Source organism: Notolepis coatsorum (genome assembly GCF_963971535.1).
Source record: "Notolepis coatsorum genome assembly, chromosome: 12".
NCBI lineage: Eukaryota > Metazoa > Chordata > Actinopteri > Aulopiformes > Paralepididae > Notolepis > Notolepis coatsorum.
In genome coordinates, this window is record NC_140176.1 from 55,535,437 (window position 1) to 55,560,305 (window position 24,869).

At 41.7% G+C, this 24,869-nt stretch overlaps 1 protein-coding gene across 1 annotated transcript in view; it reads right to left on the reverse strand.

The window, feature by feature from the left end:
* The window catches only part of tmx3b (thioredoxin related transmembrane protein 3b), a 95,085-nt gene that overhangs the window by 51,353 nt on the left and 18,863 nt on the right, over positions 1–24,869 (reverse strand). Inside the window, 4 exon segments of the mRNA XM_084325626.1 lie at positions 12,079–12,145; positions 12,593–12,670; positions 14,777–14,876; positions 16,972–17,052. Of these exon segments, the coding sequence (XP_084181752.1) occupies positions 12,079–12,145; positions 12,593–12,670; positions 14,777–14,876; positions 16,972–17,052 (326 nt within the window).

Below are 24,869 nucleotides of genomic sequence, written 5' to 3' on the forward strand. Positions count from 1 at the left end.
CAAGTAGGGCTGGGTATCGAAATTTGATACTTTTATGGAATCTATCAAATTGCTAAAATGCTGTGGTATTGAAATTGTCACTGTGTCATAACACATTTCGATACCTAAGTAGTTTATCTCATCAGTGTCAGAGAGCCAATAATGTTTGTTCCTTCTGTTCAACCACAATCCAAAATCATCCAAAATGTAACAAAGCCTCCAATTGGCTCACAGCACATGCAACGCACATAACACAGCAATGTAAGGGAAAGGAAAGTATTATTTTGGTATCTGTATTTAATTCCAGGTATCTGTAGTACTAGTGGCCAAGGTATTGAACATTTTCTAACAATACCCAGCCCTAGTGTTAGGATACAGACCCTCGCCTTGGTAGTGAACAAAGCAGCGTGTAATGCGCATCCTGGTGAGAACCTCTAGGAGGACATTCAGAGACATATGTCCGACGCAGACATTAGGTAGAAGAAATCATCAGAAGTACAGCAAGTTCGGGCGGTCAGGTGGCGTAGCGGAGATTGCGTTCGTCACCAACCCCGGAGACGCTGGATTCGCCAGCTCACAGCTCCGGGGTTGTCACCAGCTTGGCTGGCCGTTCACACTAATACAATTGGCAGTATTAGAGGGTGGGAGAAGCTGGCGGGGTGGGTCCGGGTCGTTGTAAACAGCGACTCCTACAGTTCGGTCGGGGCGCCTGCTAAGCGCGGATAGGATCTAAGTGGGATAGTGTGATCCTTCCACACGCTACGCCCTCTCAGTGAGAGTCCGCGCTGCCAGGTTAAAAGAAGCGGTTGATTGGCTAGACGTGTGTCGGAGGAAGCACGTGATAGCCTCCACTCTCCCAGACCGACTGTGGGGGGTAAGTGCGCAGCAACCAGGAAGGGGATTGGGAATTGGCATAACGACTAACATTGGGATGGGAGAAAATCGGAGGAAAAAGAAGGGGGAAAAAGGTCAAAAAAAAAAAAAAAGTAGTACAGCAAGTTCTGCTATGCTATTGCTGGAGCTCGATCTTCTAGTCTGAAAGTTTGATCTGAATGTGAAAATTGTTTAGGGTAGATCAAAGTCCTACATTAACTTGTTGAAAAGGACTCAAATATGTCCCTTTCAACAGCCATACACAGGTGACATGTTGAGAGGACAACATGTTTCACACAACAGTATTTTTCATGGCACAGCCCATCGCTGTAAGTTACCCACGTTGATTTTGTTCAGTTTGCCCATCACTAGCCCTGCTGAGGACAACACCGTCTGTTTAATTTACACTACCGCGTATCGCCGCCTTCAGAAATGTCATCTTATCTAGCCGGCACGTTTACAGCACAGTGAGAGTTAATCAGCCTGTCACTGAAGGGCCTCGCTCTACAAACATATGCAAAACAAATCCTGCCTCACGGCAGCCATTGGCAGTAATATAACCCTTATGCGACTGGGCGGCGATGCCAAACCATAAACCACTGAATGGCTCCATAGAAAGTCTCAAATGACCTCATATGCACGGGCCTTATGCAGTGTATTAACGAGAAAGCCTCGGAACGGGAGCTCCAGATGCAAGTAACATGAGCAAACTAAAGTCCTTCCCTGACTGCTAAGCCGAGGACGGCTCCTCTGTTGGAGGTCATAATATTCACATTACAGAGCTAGCACGCCGTCATCCGTTAGCTCTCGGCACACAGAGGCAGATTACTTCTGCAACAGTGGAAAGAAAACAATTGGGCCGTTGCAGCAGCAGTCCTCCCGGACCTGTATTTGCATGCCGCCGCGTCTGTAGCATCACAAAACTTGGGGGTACAGCTTTGTAGAAGTCTGCATATGGGGCGCGCATGCCGTTTAAATATGCATGAGCCACCGCACTGCGCCGGGTTCTCAGAGGACACTCCGAAATGGACGGTGCCGTTTGCACGGTGTGATAACAATCCATCGACGCCCGGCGGCATTACTGTATGTCAAATTTACACAAAGCAGGAGGCATACCTGCTGAACGAGGCAGACCTGCTGAACGAGGCAGACCTGCTGAACGAGGCAGACCTGCTGAACGAGGCAGACCTGCTGAACGAGGCAGACCTGCTGAACGAGGCAGACCTGCTGAACGAGGCAGACCTGCTGAACGAGGCAGACCTGCTGAACGAGGCAGACCTGCTGAACGAGGCAGACCTGCTGAACGAGGCAGACCTGCTGAACGAGGCAGACCTGCTGAACGAGGCAGACCTGCTGAACGAGGCCGACCTGCTGAACGAGGCCGACCTGCTGAACGAGGCCGACCTGCTGAACGAGGCCGACCTGTGGAATTTGGCCATACAGTTGACCAAAATATAAATGCAAAGAATATGCATATCTCATGCATATGTTTGAATAATTGTCCCGAGTCGATCGACGTTCGTTATTATCGGTCCTCGTGATCAATGCAAATACGCCTCAGAGCTGTAAAAAAAAAAAAAAAAAAAAACGTGTGGGTTACTTTCCAGGAAACCATCATGCAAAGCGTGATCAGCATGAGAAAGAACTGTAAAGAACTTTTGACCTTCTCTATCTGAGCTGTTGATCAGTCGGAGCGCTACATCCGCTCAGTGGACGTCATGCTGCGAGACCAATTCTCTGTGCAACACAGGAGAACACAAATAGCAGGGAACTAGACACGATGGACTAGAGGGAAAAGCGGCAGACTGGAGAAAGCAACCAGTGTTCTATATAAGCTGTCTATGGAGTGACATGAAATACGATAGTTTAAAATGTTATTTTTTTAATATGTACTTATTATTATTTAAATTCTGTTGTTGTTCTTCCAGCCAGAAAGGAACGATAGTGGATTTAATGTAAGGTGAGCAATCCACATTGTAAGGAAAGGACACCCTCGTGTTACTCATCTCCCCTCGCCACCAGCGCTCTCAATCTTTTGAGCCGAGTGAACTATGCTGTTGTTGCCATGGCAATGCTAGCCATTCAGAACACACTGCGCATCAGGGTGCTGAAGGACTCTCTGGAGTGCGGGGTGTTTGTCATCAGCGTGTGCTGCGGCGACTCCCGGCTGCTCCACTTCTGGCGCCAGAAGGTGCCATTCCACAACGGCCAAGTGGAGCTGACCGACGTGAGCTGGCGGACGGGCGAGGGAGGCCTGGGGCTGGACTTTGTGCTGCGGGCCCTGCACCGTGCGCCCAACCTCGCCAACAACCACTACTGGGGGCCCTTCGTGCTGGCGCTGTGTCTGGACGCTCTGTTCTTCCGCTTCTGCATCCGGGCCGAGGCCCTTAGCGGGGCGGACATCCAGGATATCATGGAGGAACACGGAGAGCTCACGCTGCTGCGCTGACTTATCGACTGAATCGATTGCATCAAATGGTTGATTAAGAAATTGCTGCGTTGATGCTTTGGAACATTTCAATGGTGGCGGTTAAATGTTCCAAAGCATCTAGTCTGATGGAAGTACAGTTACATTTTCCAAAGCATCTAGTCTGATGGAAGTACAGTTACATTTTCCAAAGCATCTAGTCTGATGGAAGTACAGGTAAATGTTCCAAAGCGTCTAGTGTGATGGAAGTACAGTTAAATGTTCCAAAGCGTCTAGTGTGATGGAAGTACAGTTAAATGTTCCAAAGAGTCTAGTGTGATGGAAGTACAGTTAAATGATCCAAAGCGTCTAGTGTGATGGAAGTACAGTTAAATGTTCCTAGTGTGATGGAAGTACAGTTAAATGTTCCAAAGCGTCTAGTGTGATGGAAGTACAAAAGAAGAAGAGTTTAATTCAGAAGTACTAAGATTGTTATAAGAAAATGCTCTAAAAAAGACCCTGGTCAAGTGCACTGCTAGATTTCAATGTGGTTTCATGGGGGGAAATAAAACACAGGTAAATATAAATGTTCGATAATATTTTTTGGGTTGAAAATGTATTCAAAATGAATTAAATTAATGTAGAGATGCACAGATTAAATCAATATAATAACCTTAATGTCTTAATATCTGGAATGGGCATTGTTGAAGGAGGCAATTTCCACCCTACATTGTAAAGTATTTTGAGTATCTAGAAAAGCACTATATAAAATTATAAATGCAATGATCATTCCATTCATTAGATACAAACTTCTGCTGGAGTGAAAAAAGTATTCTAAAAGGGTCAATAGCAGCTCTTCTCCCTGTCAAAACAGAGCTGTTTTTCCCATGTAGACAGATATATTTTAAAACATTGTTTTTTTTAAACATTCATTGGAAGAATTCTGATATACTGTTGTCCTACACTGGTTTGGGAACAAGAGCACAGTAAATCTGAATAGGATCTCCAGGATACACAGAATTTGCAACACAATCAAGGGAGTCAACCGACCAAGCTTGGCCTCTCTGTACAAGAAGGGGGCATAGAGCAAGTGATTCCCGCTGCATGTTAATACTTTGGGGGGGTCCCAAAGTATAATGGCTCCCCCCAAAGTATAATGTGTTTTTTTTGTTTTTTTTTTAACTCAGTGAGCACTCATTTGCATTTTCATTGGTGGCAATGAGTGCTCAGTGAGTAAAAAGAAACATAAAAAATGTACGATCAGATACCAGTGTGGAGTTTTCTGTCTTAAATTTGATATAGATCATGTTCTTTGTTGGTTTGTGAGGATGTTAATACACACTTGGTAAGATGTGTGTATGAAAGAAGACCACAAAAAACAGCAGTGACTGCTCTCAGCTGTTTAACACTTGGAAGACCTAGACACCATCACCAGTTGTAGGTTGTCTGAAGTGCAGTGTTACTATGAAAATTCACTAGAATACAGGATTTGAAGAAGAAAATGATCTCTAAATGTTTCATGGGGGGGGGCACCGAGTCGTTCCCCCAAAGTATATTTCATTTCTGCGGGAATCACTGATAGAGCAGATCACTGTGAAGTCTAACCTGGGTTCTTATCATCAGTCATGTTGGTAAACTTCTTTGGGTGTAAATATTTGACCCCACAACGATTCGATTACGATTCTTGAGGCAACGATTCAATGCATCATGAAATCTCTTGACCACGATTCGATCTTAGGATCGATGCATTGCAATGTATCAATGCATTGTTACACCCCTAAAAAATACAGTAATTAATCCAATTCATTGCAGTGAACTTCTTGATAGTGTAAAGTGTGATATTAAACCAACCCTGTTCCCCCCATGGTCTCATGTTCCTTTTGTTTTTGTTTCTTTGTTGTTTCTTTGTTTTTGTTTCTTTGTTTTTACTTTGCTCCTGACTATTGTCAGCGACTTCGGGTCATTGAGAAGGGCTATATAAATTAAATGAATTATTATTATTATTATTATTATTATTAACAACAAATGTTAAATATATGTGGTTGTTGTCATTCATTTAGATGACAGAATTGCATGCAACAGTATCATAATTTCGTCACAATATGATTAGCAATATTATTGAATTATTCCCGCTGCAATAATAAAGTTTGTTTGTTTTTCTTAATTTGCAGTCGATGCTCAAAACATCACATTTGGAGTTGATTTAAGAATCTATTCGTTTTACTAAAATGTTGTCTATGTGCTAAATGAATATGCAAGGTACGGCATATTCTGTCAAGTTCATCAAAGTCTCTTTGTGTGTCTGTGGAGCAAAATCGTCAATATAAGCTTTTAAATGTATCCACAGCTCTCTTGACAGAAGCTGAGGTGTGGCCTGCAATAGCAAGCCCTCCTGTATCTCCACTGAACTCCAACACACACGTAAACATTAAAAGTGTAGAAAAAATGTATTTAAAAAAGTGCGATACCAAGCAGGCCGTTTTGCCTAGAGGTATTTGCTTGATGCCGTTATAGATTCTACCTTTGACGGCCTAATGAGTGATACAAACATGAATAAATGCATAGCACCACCATCAAAAATAGGAAATAAGATACAACTAAGATGTGTATTTATTCTCTAGTCTAGTTGATTGATTCGATACAAGAACTAACACCAGACAACATTTAAATAACAGTTTTAAATTGCATCTCTTGCATTTTGTGGCTGTAAAAGGTTAGTTTACGCTGGTAATATGTAAACACCGGAGTAAACACATTTACAGTATATTATATACATTAGTATATTATATACATTATACATATATATATATATACATACATACAGTATATTCCGATTTAAAACAGTTTTAATTAAGAAAGATCCAAGTAATGTATCCATCTAGAGAATAGATTAGGTAGTCAGGTTTTTCAAAGTCCAGGGAACCATCGGCATCTTAATTTTAAATATTAAAGATTTTATAATAACATCCTACAAACATGTATTTTTACTGTGAAATTTTAGAACAGCAATTTGCCTGAATGTTTCCCACAATATTTCTGTAAGAATTCCTCTATTTAATCTCACCAAGCGAGACAATCAAACAATCTACGCTTTCAATCATAACAACAAGGAGCAGTATTCACTTAAATATAGAGGTGTACAACTGTGGAACGACAGCTCAACCTACACCTGGTAGACAGCTCAACCTACACCTGGTAAACAGCTACACCTACACCTGGTAGACAGCTCAACCTACACCTGGTAAACAGCTCAATCTACACCTGGTAGACAGCTACACCTACACCTGGTAGACAGCTCCACCTACACCTGGTAGACAGCTCCACCTACACCTGGTAGACAGTTCAACCTACACCTGGTAGACAGCTCCACCTACACCTGGTAGACAGCTCAACCTACACCTGGTAAACAGCTCAATCTACACCTGGTAGACAGCTACACCTACACCTGGTAAACAGCTACACCTACACCTGGTAGACAGCTCAACCTACACCTGGTAAACAGCTACACCTACACCTGGTAGACAGCTCAACCTACACCTGGTAAACTGCTCCACCTACACCTGGTAGACAGCTCAACCTACACCTGGTAAACAGCTACACCTACACCTGGTAGACAGCTACACCTACACCTGGAAGACAGTTCAACCTACACCTGGTAGACAGCTCCACCTACACCTGGAAGACAGCTCAACCTACAGCAGCTCAACCTACGCTCTGCATCTTCTGGCCGCCTCAGACCTACTCCTATCCAAGCTCCGGGAGGGTCATCAAAGAGAAGTCGCCTATTCTCAGTCCTTGCCCCACAATGGTGGAATGAACTACCCACCCCAGTTAGGACAGCCGAAACACGTCCAATCTTTCGCCGTCGACTAAAGACGCACTTCTTCAACCATTATCTGAATTTAAAAAAAAATTAAAAAAATCTAACCCTAACTAGTAACCGTACTGTCATGCACTTGTCCTAATAAACTAACCTACACTGTAGCACTCAACACTTTGATGAACATTGTTGCTCAGCTGATAGAGTTGTGCCCTTCCTGATGGCTTGTCGTACAGAACATGTAAGTCGCTTTGGATAAAAGCGTCAGCTAAATGACTAAATGTAAATGTAACCTACACCTGGAAGACAGCTCAACCTACACCTGGTAAACTGCTCAACCTACACCTGGTAAACTGCTCAACCTACACCTGGTAGACAGTTCAACCTACACCTGGTAGACAGTAGAGCCATATGGAATCCGCGATCACGGAATCGCGGACGGAATCGCGGAATTGAGCAATAAAAATGGAATCCACTATATAAAAAAAATTTTTTTTTTTTTTTTTTTTTTTTTTTTTAATTTTTTTTTTTATGTTGTGGGACTTGTACAGCACTTTGTTCAACTTTGTCAGTGCTGTAAAGTTTAAACCTTTTAAAATCTTAGACAAACAAAACACTTTGCTTTCATGAAATATTGTAAGCCGTCATTTGAGGCTTTATAAAAGCAGCACAATGAACACAAATCTGTCAGTGCCGAGTCCGACCTCATCTTAAATAACAAACAGCATTGCTTGTTGTAGTTAACAAAGAGAGGCAGAGTTGATTTTGCAAAAATATATATAATTTTTTTTTTTTTTTTAATAATAATCAAATTTTATTTTCATATTCGAATCCCATGCCCATCGAACAAAGCTTCAAAGTATTTAAGACGGCCCTATTAAATGGACTGTTATATCTTATTAAATTGTGGACATTTATTCATTCCCACTTATTAGACACTATTTCTGATGGTAAAATGAGCGTACAAAGCAAAATACAGAATTCTATAATAAAAAAAACGGAAAAAACGGAATTTGGAAAAAAATTAAATGGAATTTGGAAAAAAATTAAACGGATTTCATATGGCTCTAGTAGACAGCTCCACCTACACCTGGTAGACAGTTCAACCTACACCTGGTAGACAGCTCCACCTACACCTGGTAGACAGCTCAACCTACACCTGGTAAACTGCTCCACCTACACCTGGAAGACAGTTCAACCTACACCTGGTAGACAGCTCCACCTACACCTGGTAGACAGCTCCACCTACACCTGGTAGACAGCTCCACCTACACCTGGTAGACAGTTCAACCTACACCTGGTAGACAGCTCCACCTACACCTGGTAGACAGCTCCACCTACACCTGGTAGACAGCTCCACCTACACCTGGTAGACAGCTCCACCTACACCTGGTAGACAGCTCCACCTACACCTGGTAGACGCTACACCTACACCTGGTAGACAGCTCCACCTACACCTGGTAGACAGCTCCACCTACACCTGGTAGACAGGTCAACCTACACCTGGTAGACAGTTCAACCTACACCTGGTAGACAGCTCAACCTACACCTGGTAGACAGCTACACCTACACCTGGTAGACAGCTACACCTACACCTGGTAGACAGCTCCACCTACACCTGGTAGACAGCTCCACCTACACCTGGTAAACTGCTCAACCTACACCTGGAAGACAGTTCAACCTACACCTGGTAGACAGCTCAACCTACACCTGCTCAACCTCACTAGCCGTTTTTAAAACGAAAAGAAGCTTTAAAACCAGCCATATAGGAAACAGGGACTAATTGTGTTTGTTTTCACTTAATTTACTTTTGTATTTCTGGCAGATTGAACCTTAAGGTTAATTTGAACCTTTGCAATTTGTCCATATATTGTGTTTTGCGTTTCTTCTTTATTTGATTATTTTATTTGTACTTACTTAAAAAAACATATTGATTCGTTTTATCCCCCGCTTCTTGTGATTACATTTCTACGATTATAACATAAGCCTTGATGAGTTTCTTACCTCACTCACTTTACTCATTCTGCAATCTGTTAATAAAATTGTCATTCAATCAATCAATCTGCACGGTTTAGTTTAGTTTTAGTTTATTCGGATCATAATGAATTGTAAGTAAGAGTGCAACTTGCTCCGTGCAATCCATTCTTTGTGGATCTAGCCCAGAGACTGTGCTGATGTGGTCATAGACACTCAGTACTTAGTATCTAGTGACGGCAGTACTTAAGCTCTTTATGGTCGTTAATGTAACTCCGTTTTACAGCCTGTTCAGTAGCCCATGGTTGCTCTATAGTTGATGTATGATGATGCATCGTGTATTGTCGCTTTTTTCCTACTGTGTGCGTTTCATTATTGCATTATTTTTTATAAACACTGCAAACGCATTTCCCTTTTAGATGGGAAAATGTTGAATTCTGACAATCTAGAGAGCCGCAATAAAATGCAAAAGAAAAAGCAGCTCCTCCAAAACGCAAAACCGTAGTCATCACCCTGCCTTGCCAGGGCTCGTCTGATTGGAGACTCATGTTGTGTCTGTAAATGGTAAAAAATGGTAAATGGTGGGTGAATGTGAGGGACAAAATAATTGTAAAGCACTTTGGATGAAAGTGCTATATAAATGCCTTCACTCACACACCGACGGCAGAGGAAACCATGCAAGGTGCCGACCAGCTCATCGGGAGAAATTAGGGGTTAAGGCAAGACAGTACCCCCTAATAGGCAAAACAAATATTTGAATAGATATCACTATGAAACGTTCCCAGTTTGTTATGTACATATAAACTAAGAAAAAATATATTGCAAGTTTTCTGAATGTTATGTTTACCTATATATGCATATATCGCCAAGACACGAATCACCAACATGGATAATGCCAGATTCAAAAACTTTTCATTTTGTTGATACATTCAAAACTAATCTTTTTCCAGACGGGATTGTGGCTATGTCCTCTTATCAGCCCATACATCAGGAAATACTGTCTACTGTCATAATCTTTTTTATTTTCGCCTAGTTTTGGTATAAAATGTACTATAAACCCGGCTATGAATGATATATCAACAAACCCTTCTGTAATTAGAAGCAGGATATGGATGGTAAGAAATGTGGAAAGTTTGGTGTGTGTAGGTCCTAGGGAAATGGAGTTCCATGTCTTTGTGTGTAAGTAAAGTGCAAAAAAACTAGTTTGAGAAAACGCCCTCAAAGTTCTGTATTGTAATTTATGGACACAATCAGACAAAATTAAGTAAAATAAACAACTAATTGTCTGATTTCGATATTTTATTGCAACTAGTTTGAAATAAGACATGTTAACTCATTGGGGGCCAACAGCGCCCTCTGCTGATCGTCGAGAGAAAAAAAAGCAAAAAGGCGACTTCGGGGGGTGGACGGTATGGTCTAAAATTTATATCACGGTATAATTTGAAGCATAGACGGTAACGGTATATATCACGGTATCATCGTTTTTGATAATCTTTTTTTTTTATTTTATATAATTTTTTTTTTTTTTTATAAAATATATATATTATATAATTAGACTTGTACTTGTATTATCTGCGAGACATCGCCACCACGCAACAAGCTCCACTGTCTGTGTGTACTCTAGTAGCCTCCAGCTACGGCCAGGATTCTCCGGAGCTGCACCTGGACCTATACTCGAGTAGCCTCGAGCAGAGCTACGGCCAGGATTCTCCGGCGCTGCACCTGGACCCTATTGTATTGGTACTATAACGTTAGCAAGCCCTCAGCTCGAATACGCATCGAATCAGTGTTATAAGACATTGATATCAGGAGCTATCTGTAGCTACTGCTAGCCGGATATATAACGTTAATACAACGCCTCAGTGAATTATTTAGTTCAATGGGACATTTCGTTTTGAACGGTGAACTAACTTGCGTTAACGTGAGCTAACGGCTAACGGAGCTATCATACACGTCTACTCTCTACTAGACTTGATGGAGCGTTTGTTGATGTCAGGAGCTATCGGTAGCTGGCCGACTAGATACCGTTCGGTTAGACAATGCCTCATCATGTATTAAACTAAAAGTGAATAGTTGACTGGGTCATTTTGTAACGGTAGCTAAGCTAACGTTAGCTCAGGGAGACGTCCCGTCCCACTAGACTACTAGTAGACCCGTGTTTACATGCGTGCGGGAGGGGCTGGCACGCCCACTGCGCGAAGCCTCCTAAATAACTTTTTCCAGTTCGCACATATCTATTATCTATGACTAATTCTATCTATTTTTAGGGGCAAATGCGAGTGAAATAGTCACGCTGTGGTTACATGACGTCATTGCTATTTTAGAGCTGCACTACCGGTTATACGGTATAGTCAAAATCCATACCGTAGAGCAAATTCATACCGTTTATACCGTATACCGTTTATACCGTCCACCCCTACTTCTCGCCTTAGTGTCTTGCTCACACTGCCCATGTCGTCTTGGTTACTGTGTATGTAGTCTCCCACGCCCCCGCTAGGCAGTGCCGTCCACAAAACCAGCGCTACATCACCCCCCCCCCCCGGACCGCACAGACAATAGTGGGCAGAGCCCTGGGGACAAAACCAGCGCTACATCACCACGCCCGACCACACAGACAATAGTGGGCAGAGCCCCGGGCGGCTCCATGATGGGCCTGGCACCACACGACTCAGCGTGGCGAACGAGATGAAAGAGCAGCGGCTGAGATGGAAAAACTTCCGAGAACAAAGCCAGAGAAAACAAGGCTCAGCGAGAGAGATGAAAAGACAAACGAGAGAGAGAGAGAGAGAGAGAGAGAGAGAGAGAGAGAGAGAGAGAGAGAGAGAAAAAATACTGCAGAAGGGGAACGGTGGACAACCTGGCAGTCTATCCATGCCCAAATTAGAATGGCCTAATTTCCTGGAATCGGTTTTTTCGGGTCAACGCAATTGATGAAAATGTTGTTCCGTGAAAACAAGCATGATTTATCAGAGAAAAGGGTAGAGAGACACGTTTGTTTGTTTGTTAACAACAACTGAATACTCACCGTCATACGTGAAGTAGGCTCCGTCCTTGAAGACCACGACCGACGGAAGCTCTGGCAAAGTCACAGACTGGTGATAACACAGAAAATACATCATTCAAAAAGCAACTTCCATAAATCATCCCCTTTAGTCACTTAATTTATGTGCACCTGAAGCATAAGGGACATTGGCCGTGGGCCATTCTGCAAATGGTGGGCAGTGCCAAGTAATTCTACACAGCCAGCGTGGAAGCTTCAGTGTCAGTGTGGCATTTAGAGCGCGATGCTAAAGCCAGAATGTCAAGTCTATCCTTTTACGTCTAAACGCTCTCCTCGACTCGAGCCGAGATGCTAGGAAGCCCTGAAACACCACTTGGTATTAGAAAAGTATCCATCACATCATCGACAATTTCATAACGCGGCGTCTGATGAAAATGTCCTGTGGATTAAACTATCCAATTATCCATCTTGACATTTAAAAAAAATCAGATAACTTTGAAAGAGTGGACAGAAAGTTGACATTGTGCACCTGCCGTACCTCCGGTAAGACGTCTTCTGGAGCCGAGAAGAAGTACGTGTAGACGATGAGCTCCGAGGCCACCTCGATATACTTCTCCTGTGAAAAAAAGGCATCGTACATGATGTCTGCGCTTTAACCCTTTCACTACCACACTACCAAAGGGTTAACCCTTTCACAACCACACTACCAAAGGGTTAACCCTTTCACAACCACACTACAGAAGGTTAACCCTTTCACTACCACGGTTAACCGTCTGTAGTGTGGTAGTGAAAGGCTAACTTTCTGTAGTGTGGTAGTGAAAGGGTTAAAGAACAGCTCTATAAAAACCTAATGTAGCAGGGCGGCTGTCAAGACGGTGTCATTACCGAGTATTATAAATAAGTGACGTACTCCTGGCGAACAACAGCAACAATGGTTTTCTCAAATAAAAAGCAAGTGATGTGACACCGTTGGTGACAGTGACTCGATTTTACAAAGAAGATTCTTGAATAATACAATGGAAAGGGATAAGAAAAAGAGAGGAACTGCGCTCGAGAAGAGCTATTAAATGCCAGCGGCCTTGATTTGAGACCGTAGCTCCGGTTTCAATATCTGTCCCGTCGAGAGATGAGATTCTACGCCTCAAAGCGTGAATTCCTGATGAAAATCGGGAGCGGATATGAAGATGGGAGGGACACCTCTTTAACTAAGCGCGGTGTGACTGTGTTAAGACCTGTGCAAAAGGGTTGGAAACTTCCCAAACATTTTCTATGGGAATTTAAGATCCGTTTTTGAAATTGTTTACACATTTAATTTAAAAAAAAATGCAGATAATAAAGCTTGTGGCCTATTTTAGTTATAATATAAATATACCCATTTAATGGAAGTTCAGTTGAACTGCACTGTGCATTCAAATACACGGATCACTTATCGCAATGAAGATCAGGAATCAGAGTCTGACGTCCAAGATGTGAAGAGTGAGGACATGGAGGTCCAGAGTGAGGACATGGAGGAGGTCCAGAGTGAGGACACAGAGGAGGTCCAGAGTGAGGACATGGAGGAGGTCCAGAGTGAGGACATGGAGGAGGTCCAGAGTGAGGACATGGAGGAGGTCCAGAGTGAGGACATGGAGGTCCAGAGTGAGGACATGGAGGAGGTCCAGAGTGAGGACAGGGAGTAGGTCCAGAGTGAGGACATGGAGGAGGTCCAGAGTGAGGACAGGGAGGAGGTCCAAGGAGAGGACATGGAAGCCTTAGACGACAATTTAACAGTTTTATAGTTAAGATTTTACAGATTCATGTTGAAAAGGGTTTTTTTTTCCCATAGGGATCATAGGGAATGTTTTTTTGTCATTCAATGAAACAATACAATGTAAAAAGAGCCAACTAATTACATTTGCATTTACATTTAGTCATTTATCTGACGCTTTTATCCAAAGCCACTTACAAGTTCTGTACAACAAGTCAGCAGGAAGGGTACAACTCTTTCAGCTGAGTTACAATGTTCATCAAACAGTGCTGAAACTTGGGTGCTGCAGTGTCGAGTGCATAGTAATAGACATATTAGTATAATAGGTAGTAATATACTGTAGACAAGGAAGAATTTAGTGGAAGAGCGCATGATAGTAGAAGACAGTAATGTTTTTTGTTCTCTTCTTTCATTTCAGATATTGATTGTAATTAAAGTTCAACTCATAACTAAATTCCCATGATGGTAAAAAAGCATGGAAGCATTTGTGCTGATGGAGCAGCATCATGGAATCGCTTGCAACTTCACCTAAAATGGAGTTCCCTCGTCTCTCTTGGTCTAGATTTGAGCTCAATGGCCGTCCACAACCTGTAGTTGTTTTGCTTGATACTGTTCTATTTTACGATGCTGCTACTACTGTATTTATATTTTCCTTCAGCTGTATAACTCTTCTCTTTTTTTTTAACTGTTAACTTACGGTATTATTTTTTTTACACTTGACGGGACGGTCTCCTTCAATTGACAAAAGTTTAAATAAAGTACAAAAAAAGAAAAGAAAAGGCTTACGTCTCTATATGCATATGACATGGTAATGTGAATACAGCCTGTGTAATTAACCCCTATACATTTACATTCTTATTCCCGTTAATTCCAATGGTAGGTTTCCACCTTTGAATATTCCTGAAAAGTTGGCAACCCTAATTCACGACGTCTGGGAATCCCTACTGGCGAGTGAAAAGAGGCGCCTACTGTCACCTTGAGTGGAGACTCTCCGCCGACGTAAACAAAGAGCACGTCATGGCGCTTCAGCATGTGGTCAAACATCTGCTTGCTGGGGAGCGCACGGACCGCTGGTCTGGAGGACAAGCACACAGAATTGGAAGACAGAACAGGAAAAGACACAGAATAATTATTATTACTATTACTATTGTTGTTTTTGTCTATTTTCTGGCTGTGTGGGGGAGGGGGGGTTGGGTTGGGGTTGCTTATGGGATGGTAACCCTCGCACAGAAGAACCATATCCAAGTCCGTTTTGAAAAATGTTTGGACAGCCCATGTATTTGCAGTTGTGAAGTTAATCCAAATCACTTGGAGTGTAAATAATGTGATATTATATATCAAGACTCGAATTTACCATCTTTAGATAATAACGTTTGAAAACATTGCTCCTCTGAAAACTTCAAATGGACTTTTCTGAGGTACTCAATTGTATAGGCTATTTTCTGACTTTATTGTAAACTTGGGAGATAAATTAAATATTTATAATGGTTTTAATGGTTCTCCAGAGATAATTGTTATCCCGAACACCTATAAACAATCCTTTTTGCATTTGAATTGCTTTTGCAGCACAATACTGGTGGAGGACATAATAATACGGTCATTCACAAGACATTATATAAAGCAGTGTTTCTCAACTGGTGGGTCGCGACCCAAAAGTGGGTCGCGGGGCCATTTTGAGTGGGTCGCGGATGTGCGTGTAAAAAAAAAATAAAAAAAAATGTTCACTACCTATCTTTGTGAAAGTGGCTTCTCAGCTCTGGTCCAGCTGAAGACAAAGCGGGGGAACAGATTGGACATTGAGCATGACCTCAGAGTTGCTTTGTCTACCATCACCCCAGACTTTGAGACTCTTGTCAGGAGCAAACATCATCCCCAGTTATCCCATTAGTTCCCTGCATGTTAAGCTAAGAAGTCTGCTAAGAAGGATATATTATTTATTATTATTATTATTATTATTTTATTTCATTGTGTTTTTAGCCCTTAGTTGCACTTTTGTTGCAACCCCAGTTATCCCATTAGTTCCCCCAAACGTAGGTCTGTTATGTTAAGCTAAGAAATCTGCTAAGAAGCATATTATTTATTATTATTTTATTTCATTGGGTTTTTAGCCCTAGTTGCACTTTTATTGCAATCCCAGTTATCCCATTAGTTCCCCCAAACTTAGGTCTGTTATGTTAAGCTAAGAAGTCTGCTAAGAAGCATAATTATTTATTATTATTATTTAATTTCATTGGGTTTTTAGCCATAGTTGCACTTTTGTTGCAACCCCAGTTATCCCATTAGGGGCGACAGTGGCTCAGGAGGTAGAGCAGTCGTCTGGCAATCCGGAGGTTCCCGGTTCGATTCCTGCTCCTCCCAGGCAGCGTGTCGATGTGTCCTTGAGCAAGACACTTAACCCCTAATTGCTCCCGATGAGCAGGTTGGCACCTTGCATGGTTGCCTCCGCCATCGGTGTGTGAATGGGTAAAATGTGAGTAACAAATTGTAAAGCGCTTTGGATAAAAGCGCTATATAAAAAAGCAGCCACTTACCATTAGTTCCCCCAAACTTAGGTCTGTTATGATGAGCTAAGAAATCTGCTAAGAAGCATATATTATTTATTATTCTTTTATTTCATTGGGTTTTTAGCAATAGTTGCACTTTTGTTGCACTTTTTTGTGTTTATTTCATGTTTTGAAAGATTGCGTATTACTGCAAATATTTTTTTTTTTACATAAATCATAGTGGTTCAAAATTTTGGGTCGCGACTTAATGACTAAGGAAAATGTTGGGTCCCGAGGCTAGACCAGTTGAGAACCACTGATATAAAGGATGCTGCTCTCTCTGGCTGCGCCACATCTCGAAGGTTCACAGCACCACCTAGTGGTGGCTTCGAGAGCTTGCAGTCCTCCTCGGCAAAAATTCTAGCCAAGCTTTTCATCAAATCTTCAGTCATGGGTCTGGTTTGATTTCCCCGCCTCGAGGAGAGGCAGATCTGTCAGGCTCAGTTGATAACCGTGGCTAAGAAGAGAGGATCTGAGGCAGAAGCCCAACGTGCTGTGACAGCGATGTTTATTTTGCTACGGTCCATATCAACATTTAGAGGTTTGATCCTGTGGAAGAAGATGGCATGTTCTGAGGGGGAACCATGCAGTGACCTTTGTGACGAAAGAGAGTACTTCACCACTTACCCTGCAACCCTGTTGGCAAACTCTATGATGTCATCCTTTGTCCTGGGCCCCTTGTAATTATAAGCAAGATCACCCTTTAGCCTGAGAGAGAGAAAGAGAGAGAGAGAGAGAGAGAGAGAGAGAGAGAGAGAGAGAGAGAGAGAGAGAGAGAGAGAGAGAGAGAGAGAGAGAGAGAGAGAGAGAGAGATGGAGAATGACAAGATGATAATTCCATTGTAATTATTATTTTGTGCTGTTATGGTTTCTAAAGACAGTTGGATGGGGAGGGTGAAACATTTGCATAAGATAGGACTGAGCTGGCAAGAAACCCCTGCCCTTTAATTACTTACTGCACTGCGTTTTGGGAAAAAGCACTTTGTTTCACAGGAAATTAGTGTCAAAAAAATGTATACCCATTGATGTACAATGTATAGAATATGTATAAAAAATGTATTAAAATAATCTTGTGCTGTTTTTATTCTCTTGCTGATTCACTGAGCACCTGTAAATTCGTTTTTAATTATGTTTGATGTATTTTATAGTTTGTTTACAATGTTTAATGTCTGTAAACAATAGTCAAACAGAATATACTGGTATATTCTCTTTTATAATGTGTTAAGAAAGTTACAAATGTCTTATATCAAATGCTTCATGAATAATATTATAGTAAACCCCACATTGAAATGATTGGGGCTTTGAAGCTATGTGCGACTGGTCTTCCACAGTAATTAAAGTCAATGCCTGATACCTGACCTCAGCAACAACAACATGTTTCTAAGATGTTCTGAGGTAATAGAATACACATAGTATGTTTTAATTATTTCCCTTACCTCTGTGATGTATGTATCTTCTGTCTCTTTTCTATTTAATTTTATTTATTTTTGTCCCATTTCCCTGGCTGTTACCCTTTGAAAGGCCCTTTTGTCCTCTCGCTAGTCATTGTAAATAGGAATTTGTTCTTAATTTACCTGCCTGGTTAAATAAATAAAAAATAAAATGCTCATACATATTTTATGCGTGTATAGAACTCGACCACAGTCTGCCGTCTCATCCGTCCTGCACTCCCACAATATACCATAGAAAAACTGTGTAGATATGCATATGGTGTGCGTGTGTTCTGCCCTGCAGGGACGGGGAGTAGTGTCTTTGTTGCTCCAGTTCACCTGCATAGAGTTCCCTCTACATGTAATGTGTTGGCATTGATTATCTGTCCCTCTGCAGATGTGCCAGTGTTTCTGTTGCAATTCTACATGCCATGTCCCTATGTATATGTATGTTAAGTTAAATATTTTTATTTTTATTTTTTTACCCAGGGACAGTGCACAATAATCAACATCTTCAGTTTCCACATCAATATAAATGTGCTAGAATTAGCTAATGAGCTAGTTTCCATCTGTAGTCCCTGCCTGTATGTCTTTATGGTGTGGGAGGAAACCGGAGTACCCAGAGGAAACCCACGCGAACACAGGGAGAACATGCAAACTCCACACAGAAAGGCCCCCTGCTGGGGTTCAAACCCAGGACCTTCGTGCTGTGAGGCAGCAGTGCTAACCACTGTGCCACCGTGCTGCATATGTATGCATGTACTGTGTGCACGTATGTTATGCATGTATATATGTATGCATGTACTGTGTGCACGTATGTTATGCATGTATATGTATGTATGTACTGTGTGTACACATACATACATATATACATACATAACATACGTACACAGAGTACATACATACATAACATACATGCACACAGTACATACATACTGTGACAGATCTACTCCCCCCTCGTTGGGATATGTAAGGGAGGGAAGATATATCCGTCACGTGGGTAGAGGATTAGGACTGATGTAGCACACCTGCACAGCATTCTCACACACACACACACACACACACTAGCTGATTGAGCGGATATAGTACACCTGCACATAATTAGTAGAGACTAGGGCTGACCCCTATTAGTCGATTAATCGGTCGAAAGGAGCCGTAGTCGACTAACCAACCTCTTAGTCGAATAGTAAATAAATAAATATATATATAATCTTTTTTTTTTTTATCATTCTTTCCAAAAGAAAAGAGGCCTAGAAGCGTGGCCAGAGGCTAACTGCCTACGAAAACAGGCACAGAGGCACTGAAAGAGGATTTCACCCATCTAATGAACACACTAGACTAGACAAATATCAAGATGTATCCATCAGTGGACCAATTGCATGCTTTTGCAGAGGACAAGAAGCCTTCAGTCGACTCCTTCAGACATTAAGCACCCCCACAGCCCAAATGGAATGATAAAAAAAAAAAAAAATTAAAATATTATACGTTTTATTTTATTTTTGCCAATAGTCGACTAACGGCAAATTTTGGCCAATCATAGTCGACCATCCAAATCCTTACTCGGGACAGCCCTAGTAGAGACACACCCCACGTGCACTCACAAGCATCTCACGCAGTACATTAACACTATGGTCGCCAAAAACGCCTTACCACGTCATTCCCCGCCATGCTCATTCTGCCAAAGACGCCGTACCACGTCTTTGATATCAATATTTCAAAAATCTGTGATCGAAATCATATTTCTCCCCCGGAGACTTGAGATCTACTGTTGATCCCCTCTCAACTCTCCAAAGGTTCAAGAGCGCCATCTGGTGGCCGATCGGCGGATCGCCCAGAGCGGAAACAGGAAATGGAAGCTGGTGCTCATTCCAATTCGGTCCGATCACTCGCTAATAGTCCCAGGACTCGAGCTAGACACAACGGATAGCAATCCGTTACCAATAACTCGATAAACATGATTTGGACGTATATACTATTATACAACCTGGAAATGGATCGCATATTTCTACATCCCATAATAGGAATATTTCTGCTCCACGCTCATCGCCCAACGCTATGAGGAAGCTACGGTAAGATTTTGCGTTATATTTTAACGTGTTCGATATAAACTGCTCTGATGATCATATCACCCACACTAAATGAATCATCTAACGTTGGCCACGGAATTATAAACGACCCCCCCCCCCCCCATCCGGTCAACATCAGATGATCAGTAGTAACTTCTAGAAGCACGTCCATTTGACATTTTTTTATCTCACGCCGATTGCTATCAAACTGTATACAATCATCAATATAATGCATTTAGGTCTATAAATCACGTTCTGGAGAAAGCTGCAGAAAACATTAAAAACATACTTATACTTTAGACCAGGGGTGGGCAATTATTTTTCCCGGGGGGCCGAATGAGCAACTGAAAATATGTTGGGGGGCCGGGCCAAAATTCCAAACTCAATTATGCATAATATACATTTTATTTCTATATAAAAAGCAGTAAATGGCATTGTTTTGACCCCTGGTAAGAGTGTATGTTATTATTTGGCAATTAAAAGGTGCGGTTAGCTTTCAAAAATATAATTTATTCAAATAGAATTTATTTCCAAAATGATAAACAAAATGTGAAACATTAATTACAAAGGGCATTTTGAGTTTCATATACTATTGAAACAAGGATTTTCTTAGCTTTCTAAAGACATCACATCATCTTATAGCAAAAATAAACAAGACATGTCACTGAACTGTGTAAAGAAGTGTCCCATTTCACTTGTTATATTTCCACATTTTAGTGTTCTTCAGTTCTTTTTTTTTCATTCAGTGTGAGAAATCCAGTCTCTGTTGAGCTTTAACAAGTCCATCAAAGTCAGGTTGCATGTCTGAGGTGGAGATGCGAAGCACAGCTGCCAGATGTTCATCAGTGAGAGAGGATCTGTACCTGGACTTGGTAAACGTCATGACTGAGAATGTCTGTTCACATATGTAGGTGGATCCAAAGAGAACCAACATCTTCTGAGCATGTCTCCTAAGCGTATACTGTGCGTGTGAACGTTGACATGAAAAAAAAATATATATATAAAAAAAAAAAAAAAAAAAAAAAAAAAAAAAAATTATTATCATGTAATCTTTCGCGGGCCGGTCAGAATCATCCCGCGGGCCGGATCCGGCCCGCAGGCCGTACAATGCCCAGGTCTGCTTTAGACCGTATTTTTGTATGAATATGTGAATGAAAAAGTAACGTTGCTACATACTGAACAATAGATACTTGATGTTGAATGGGCCATAGTAATGTCAATTTAGCAATATAATTTAAAAAGTTATAGCCCTGCAAAGAAGGGGAACTTCTCCATAGACAAATAGAGCTGGCGTGGGATGGTTTATTCTGAATATAAGCCTGGCGACCAAAGTGTTAACCAAGGGAGGGGCAGGGGTTAGGTGAGCGGAGTTTGGTGTTGGAGAAGAGAGTGTTAGTGTTTAGAGTTGTGACGGTGAGAGGATAAGTAGAGGAGAGGAGATAGCGTGATAGGTGTGCCTTGTTGACGACCCCTGGAACGGCTGAGAACATACCCTGTGTACTGACCTTCTTTGGACCAGTCGCTATGTGCGACTGGTCTTCCACAGTAATTAAAGTCAATGCCTGATACCTGACCTCAGCAACAACAACATGTTTCTAAGATGTTCTGAGGTAATAGAATACACATATTATGTTTTAATTATTTCCCTTACCTCTGTAATGTATGTATCTTCTGTCTCTTTTCTATTTTATTTTATTTATTTTTGTCCCATTTCCCTGGCTGTTACCCTTTGAAAGGCCCTTTTGTCCTCTCGCTAGTCATTCTAAATAGGAATTTGTTCTTAATTTACCTGCCTGGTTAAATAAATAAAAAATAAAATGCTCATACATATTTGATGCGTGTATAGAACTCAACCACAGTCTGCCGTCTCATCCTTCCTGCACTCCCACAATATACCATAGAAAAACTGTGTAGATATGCATATGGTGTGCGTGTGTGTGTGTGTTCTGCCCTGCAGGGACGGGGAGTAGTGTCTTTGTTGCTCCAGTTCACCTTCATAGAGTTCCCTCTACATGTAAATGTGTTGGTATTGATTATCTGTCCCTCTGCAGATGTGCCAGTGTTTCTGTTGCAGTTCTACATGCCATGTCCCTATGTATGTTAAGTTTACGTTTTTTTTTTTTTTTTTTACCCAGGGACAGTGCACAATAATCAACATCTTCAGTTTCCACATCAATATAAATGTGCTAGAATTAGCTAATGAGCTAGTTTCCATCTGTAGTCCCTGCCTGTATGTCTTTATGGTGTGGGAGGAAACCGGAGTACCCAGAGGAAACCCACGCGAACACAGGGAGAACATGCAAACTCCACACAGAAAGGCCCCCTGCTGGGGTTCAAACCCAGGACATTCGTGCTGTGAGGCAGCAGTGCTAACCACTGTGCCACCGTGCTGCATATGTATGCATGTACTGTGTGTACGTATGTTATGCATGTATATATGTATGCATGTACTGTGTGCACGTATGTTATGCATGTATATGCATGTATGTACTGTGTGTACACATACATACATATATACATACATAACATACGTACACAGAGTACATACATACATAACATACATGCACACAGTACATACATACTGTGACAGATCTACTCCCCCCTCGTTGGGATATGTAAGGGAGGGAAGATATATCCGTCACGTGGGTAGAGGATTAGGACTGATGTAGCACACCTGCACAGCATTCTCACACACACACACACACACACACACTAGCTGATTGAGCGGATATAGTACACCTGCACATAATTAGTAGAGACTAGGGCTGACCCCTATTAGTCGATTAATCGGTCGAAAGGAGCCGTAGTCGACTAACCAACCTCTTAGTCGAATAGTAAATAAATAAATAAATATATATATAATATTTTTTTTTTATCATTCTTTCCAAAAGAAAAGAGGCCTAGAAGCGTGGCCAGAGGCTAACTGCCTACGAAAACAGGCACAGAGGCACTGAAAGAGGATTTCACCCATCTAATGAACACACTAGACTAGACAAATATCAAGATGTATCCATCAGTGGACCAATTGCATGCTTTTGCAGAGGACAAGAAGCCTTCAGTCGACTCCTTCAGACATTAAGCACCCCCACAGCCCAAATGGAATGATAAAAAAAATAAAATAAAAAAATATTATACGTTTTTTTTTTTTTTTTTTTTTCAATAGTCGACTAACGGCAAATTTTGGCCAATCATAGTCGACCATCCAAATCCTTACTCGGGACAGCCCTAGTAGAGACACACCCCACTTGCACTCAGAAGCATCTCACGCAGTACATTAACACTATGGTCGCCAAAAACGCCTTACCACGTCATTCCCCGCCATGCTCATTCTGCCAAAGACGCCGTACCACGTCTTTGATATCAATATTTCAAAAATCTGTGATCGAAATCATATTTCTCCCCCGGAGACTTGAGATCTACTGTTGATCCCCTCTCAACTCTCCAAAGGTTCAAGAGCGCCATCTGGTGGCCGATCGGCGGATCGCCCAGAGCGGAAACAGGAAATGGAAGCTGGTGCTCATTCCAATTCGGTCCGATCACTCGCTAATAGTCCCAGGACTCGAGCTAGACACAACGGATAGCAATCCGTTACCAATAACTCGATAAACATGATTTGGACGTATATACTATTATACAACCTGGAAATGGATCGCATATTTCTACATCCCATAATAGGAATATTTCTGCTCCACGCTCATCGCCCAACGCTATGAGGAAGCTACGGTAAGATTTAGCGTTATATTTTAACGTGTTCGATATAAACTGCTCTGATGATCATATCACCCACACTAAATGAATCATCTAACGTTGGCCACGGAATTATAAACGACCCCCCCCCCCCCCCATCCGGTCAACATCAGATGATCAGTAGTAACTTCTAGAAGCACGTCCATTTGACATTTTTTTATCTCACGCCGATTGCTATCAAACTGTATACAATCATCAATATAATGCATTTAGGTCTATAAATCACGTTCTGGAGAAAGCTGCAGAAAACATTAAAAACATACTTATACTTTAGACCGTATTTTAGTATGAATATGTGAATGAAAAAGTAACGTTGCTACATCCTGAACAATAGATACTTGATGTTGAATGGGCCATAGTAATGTCAATTTAGCAATATAATTTAAAAAGTTATAGCCCTGCAAAGAAGGGGAACTTCTCCATAGACAAATAGAGCTGGCGTGGGATGGTTTATTCTGAATATAAGCCTGGCGACCAAAGTGTTAACCAAGGGAGGGGCAGGGGTTAGGTGAGCGGAGTTTGGTGTTGGAGAAGAGAGTGTTAGTGTTTAGAGTTGTGACGGTGAAAGGATAAGTAGAGGAGAGGAGATAGCGTGATAGGTGTGCCTTGTTGACGACCCCTGGAACGGCTGAGAACATACCCCGTGTACTGACCTTCTTTGGACCAGTCGCTATGTGCGACTGGTCTTCCACAGTAATTAAAGTCAATGCCTGATACCTGACCTCAGCAACAACAACATGTTTCTAAGATGTTCTGAGGTAATAGAATACACATATTATGTTTTAATTATTTCCCTTACCTCTGTAATGTATGTATCTTCTGTCTCTTTTCTATTTTATTTTATTTATTTTTGTCCCATTTCCCTGGCTGTTACCCTTTGAAAGGCCCTTTTGTCCTCTCGCTAGTCATTCTAAATAGGAATTTGTTCTTAATTTACCTGCCTGGTTAAATAAATAAAAAATAAAATGCTCATACATATTTGATGCGTGTATAGAACTCAACCACAGTCTGCCGTCTCATCCTTCCTGCACTCCCACAATATACCATAGAAAAACTGTGTAGATATGCATATGGTGTGCGTGTGTGTGTGTGTTCTGCCCTGCAGGGACGGGGAGTAGTGTCTTTGTTGCTCCAGTTCACCTTCATAGAGTTCCCTCTACATGTAAATGTGTTGGTATTGATTATCTGTCCCTCTGCAGATGTGCCAGTGTTTCTGTTGCAGTTCTACATGCCATGTCCCTATGTATGTTAAGTTTACGTTTTTTTTTTTTTTTTTACCCAG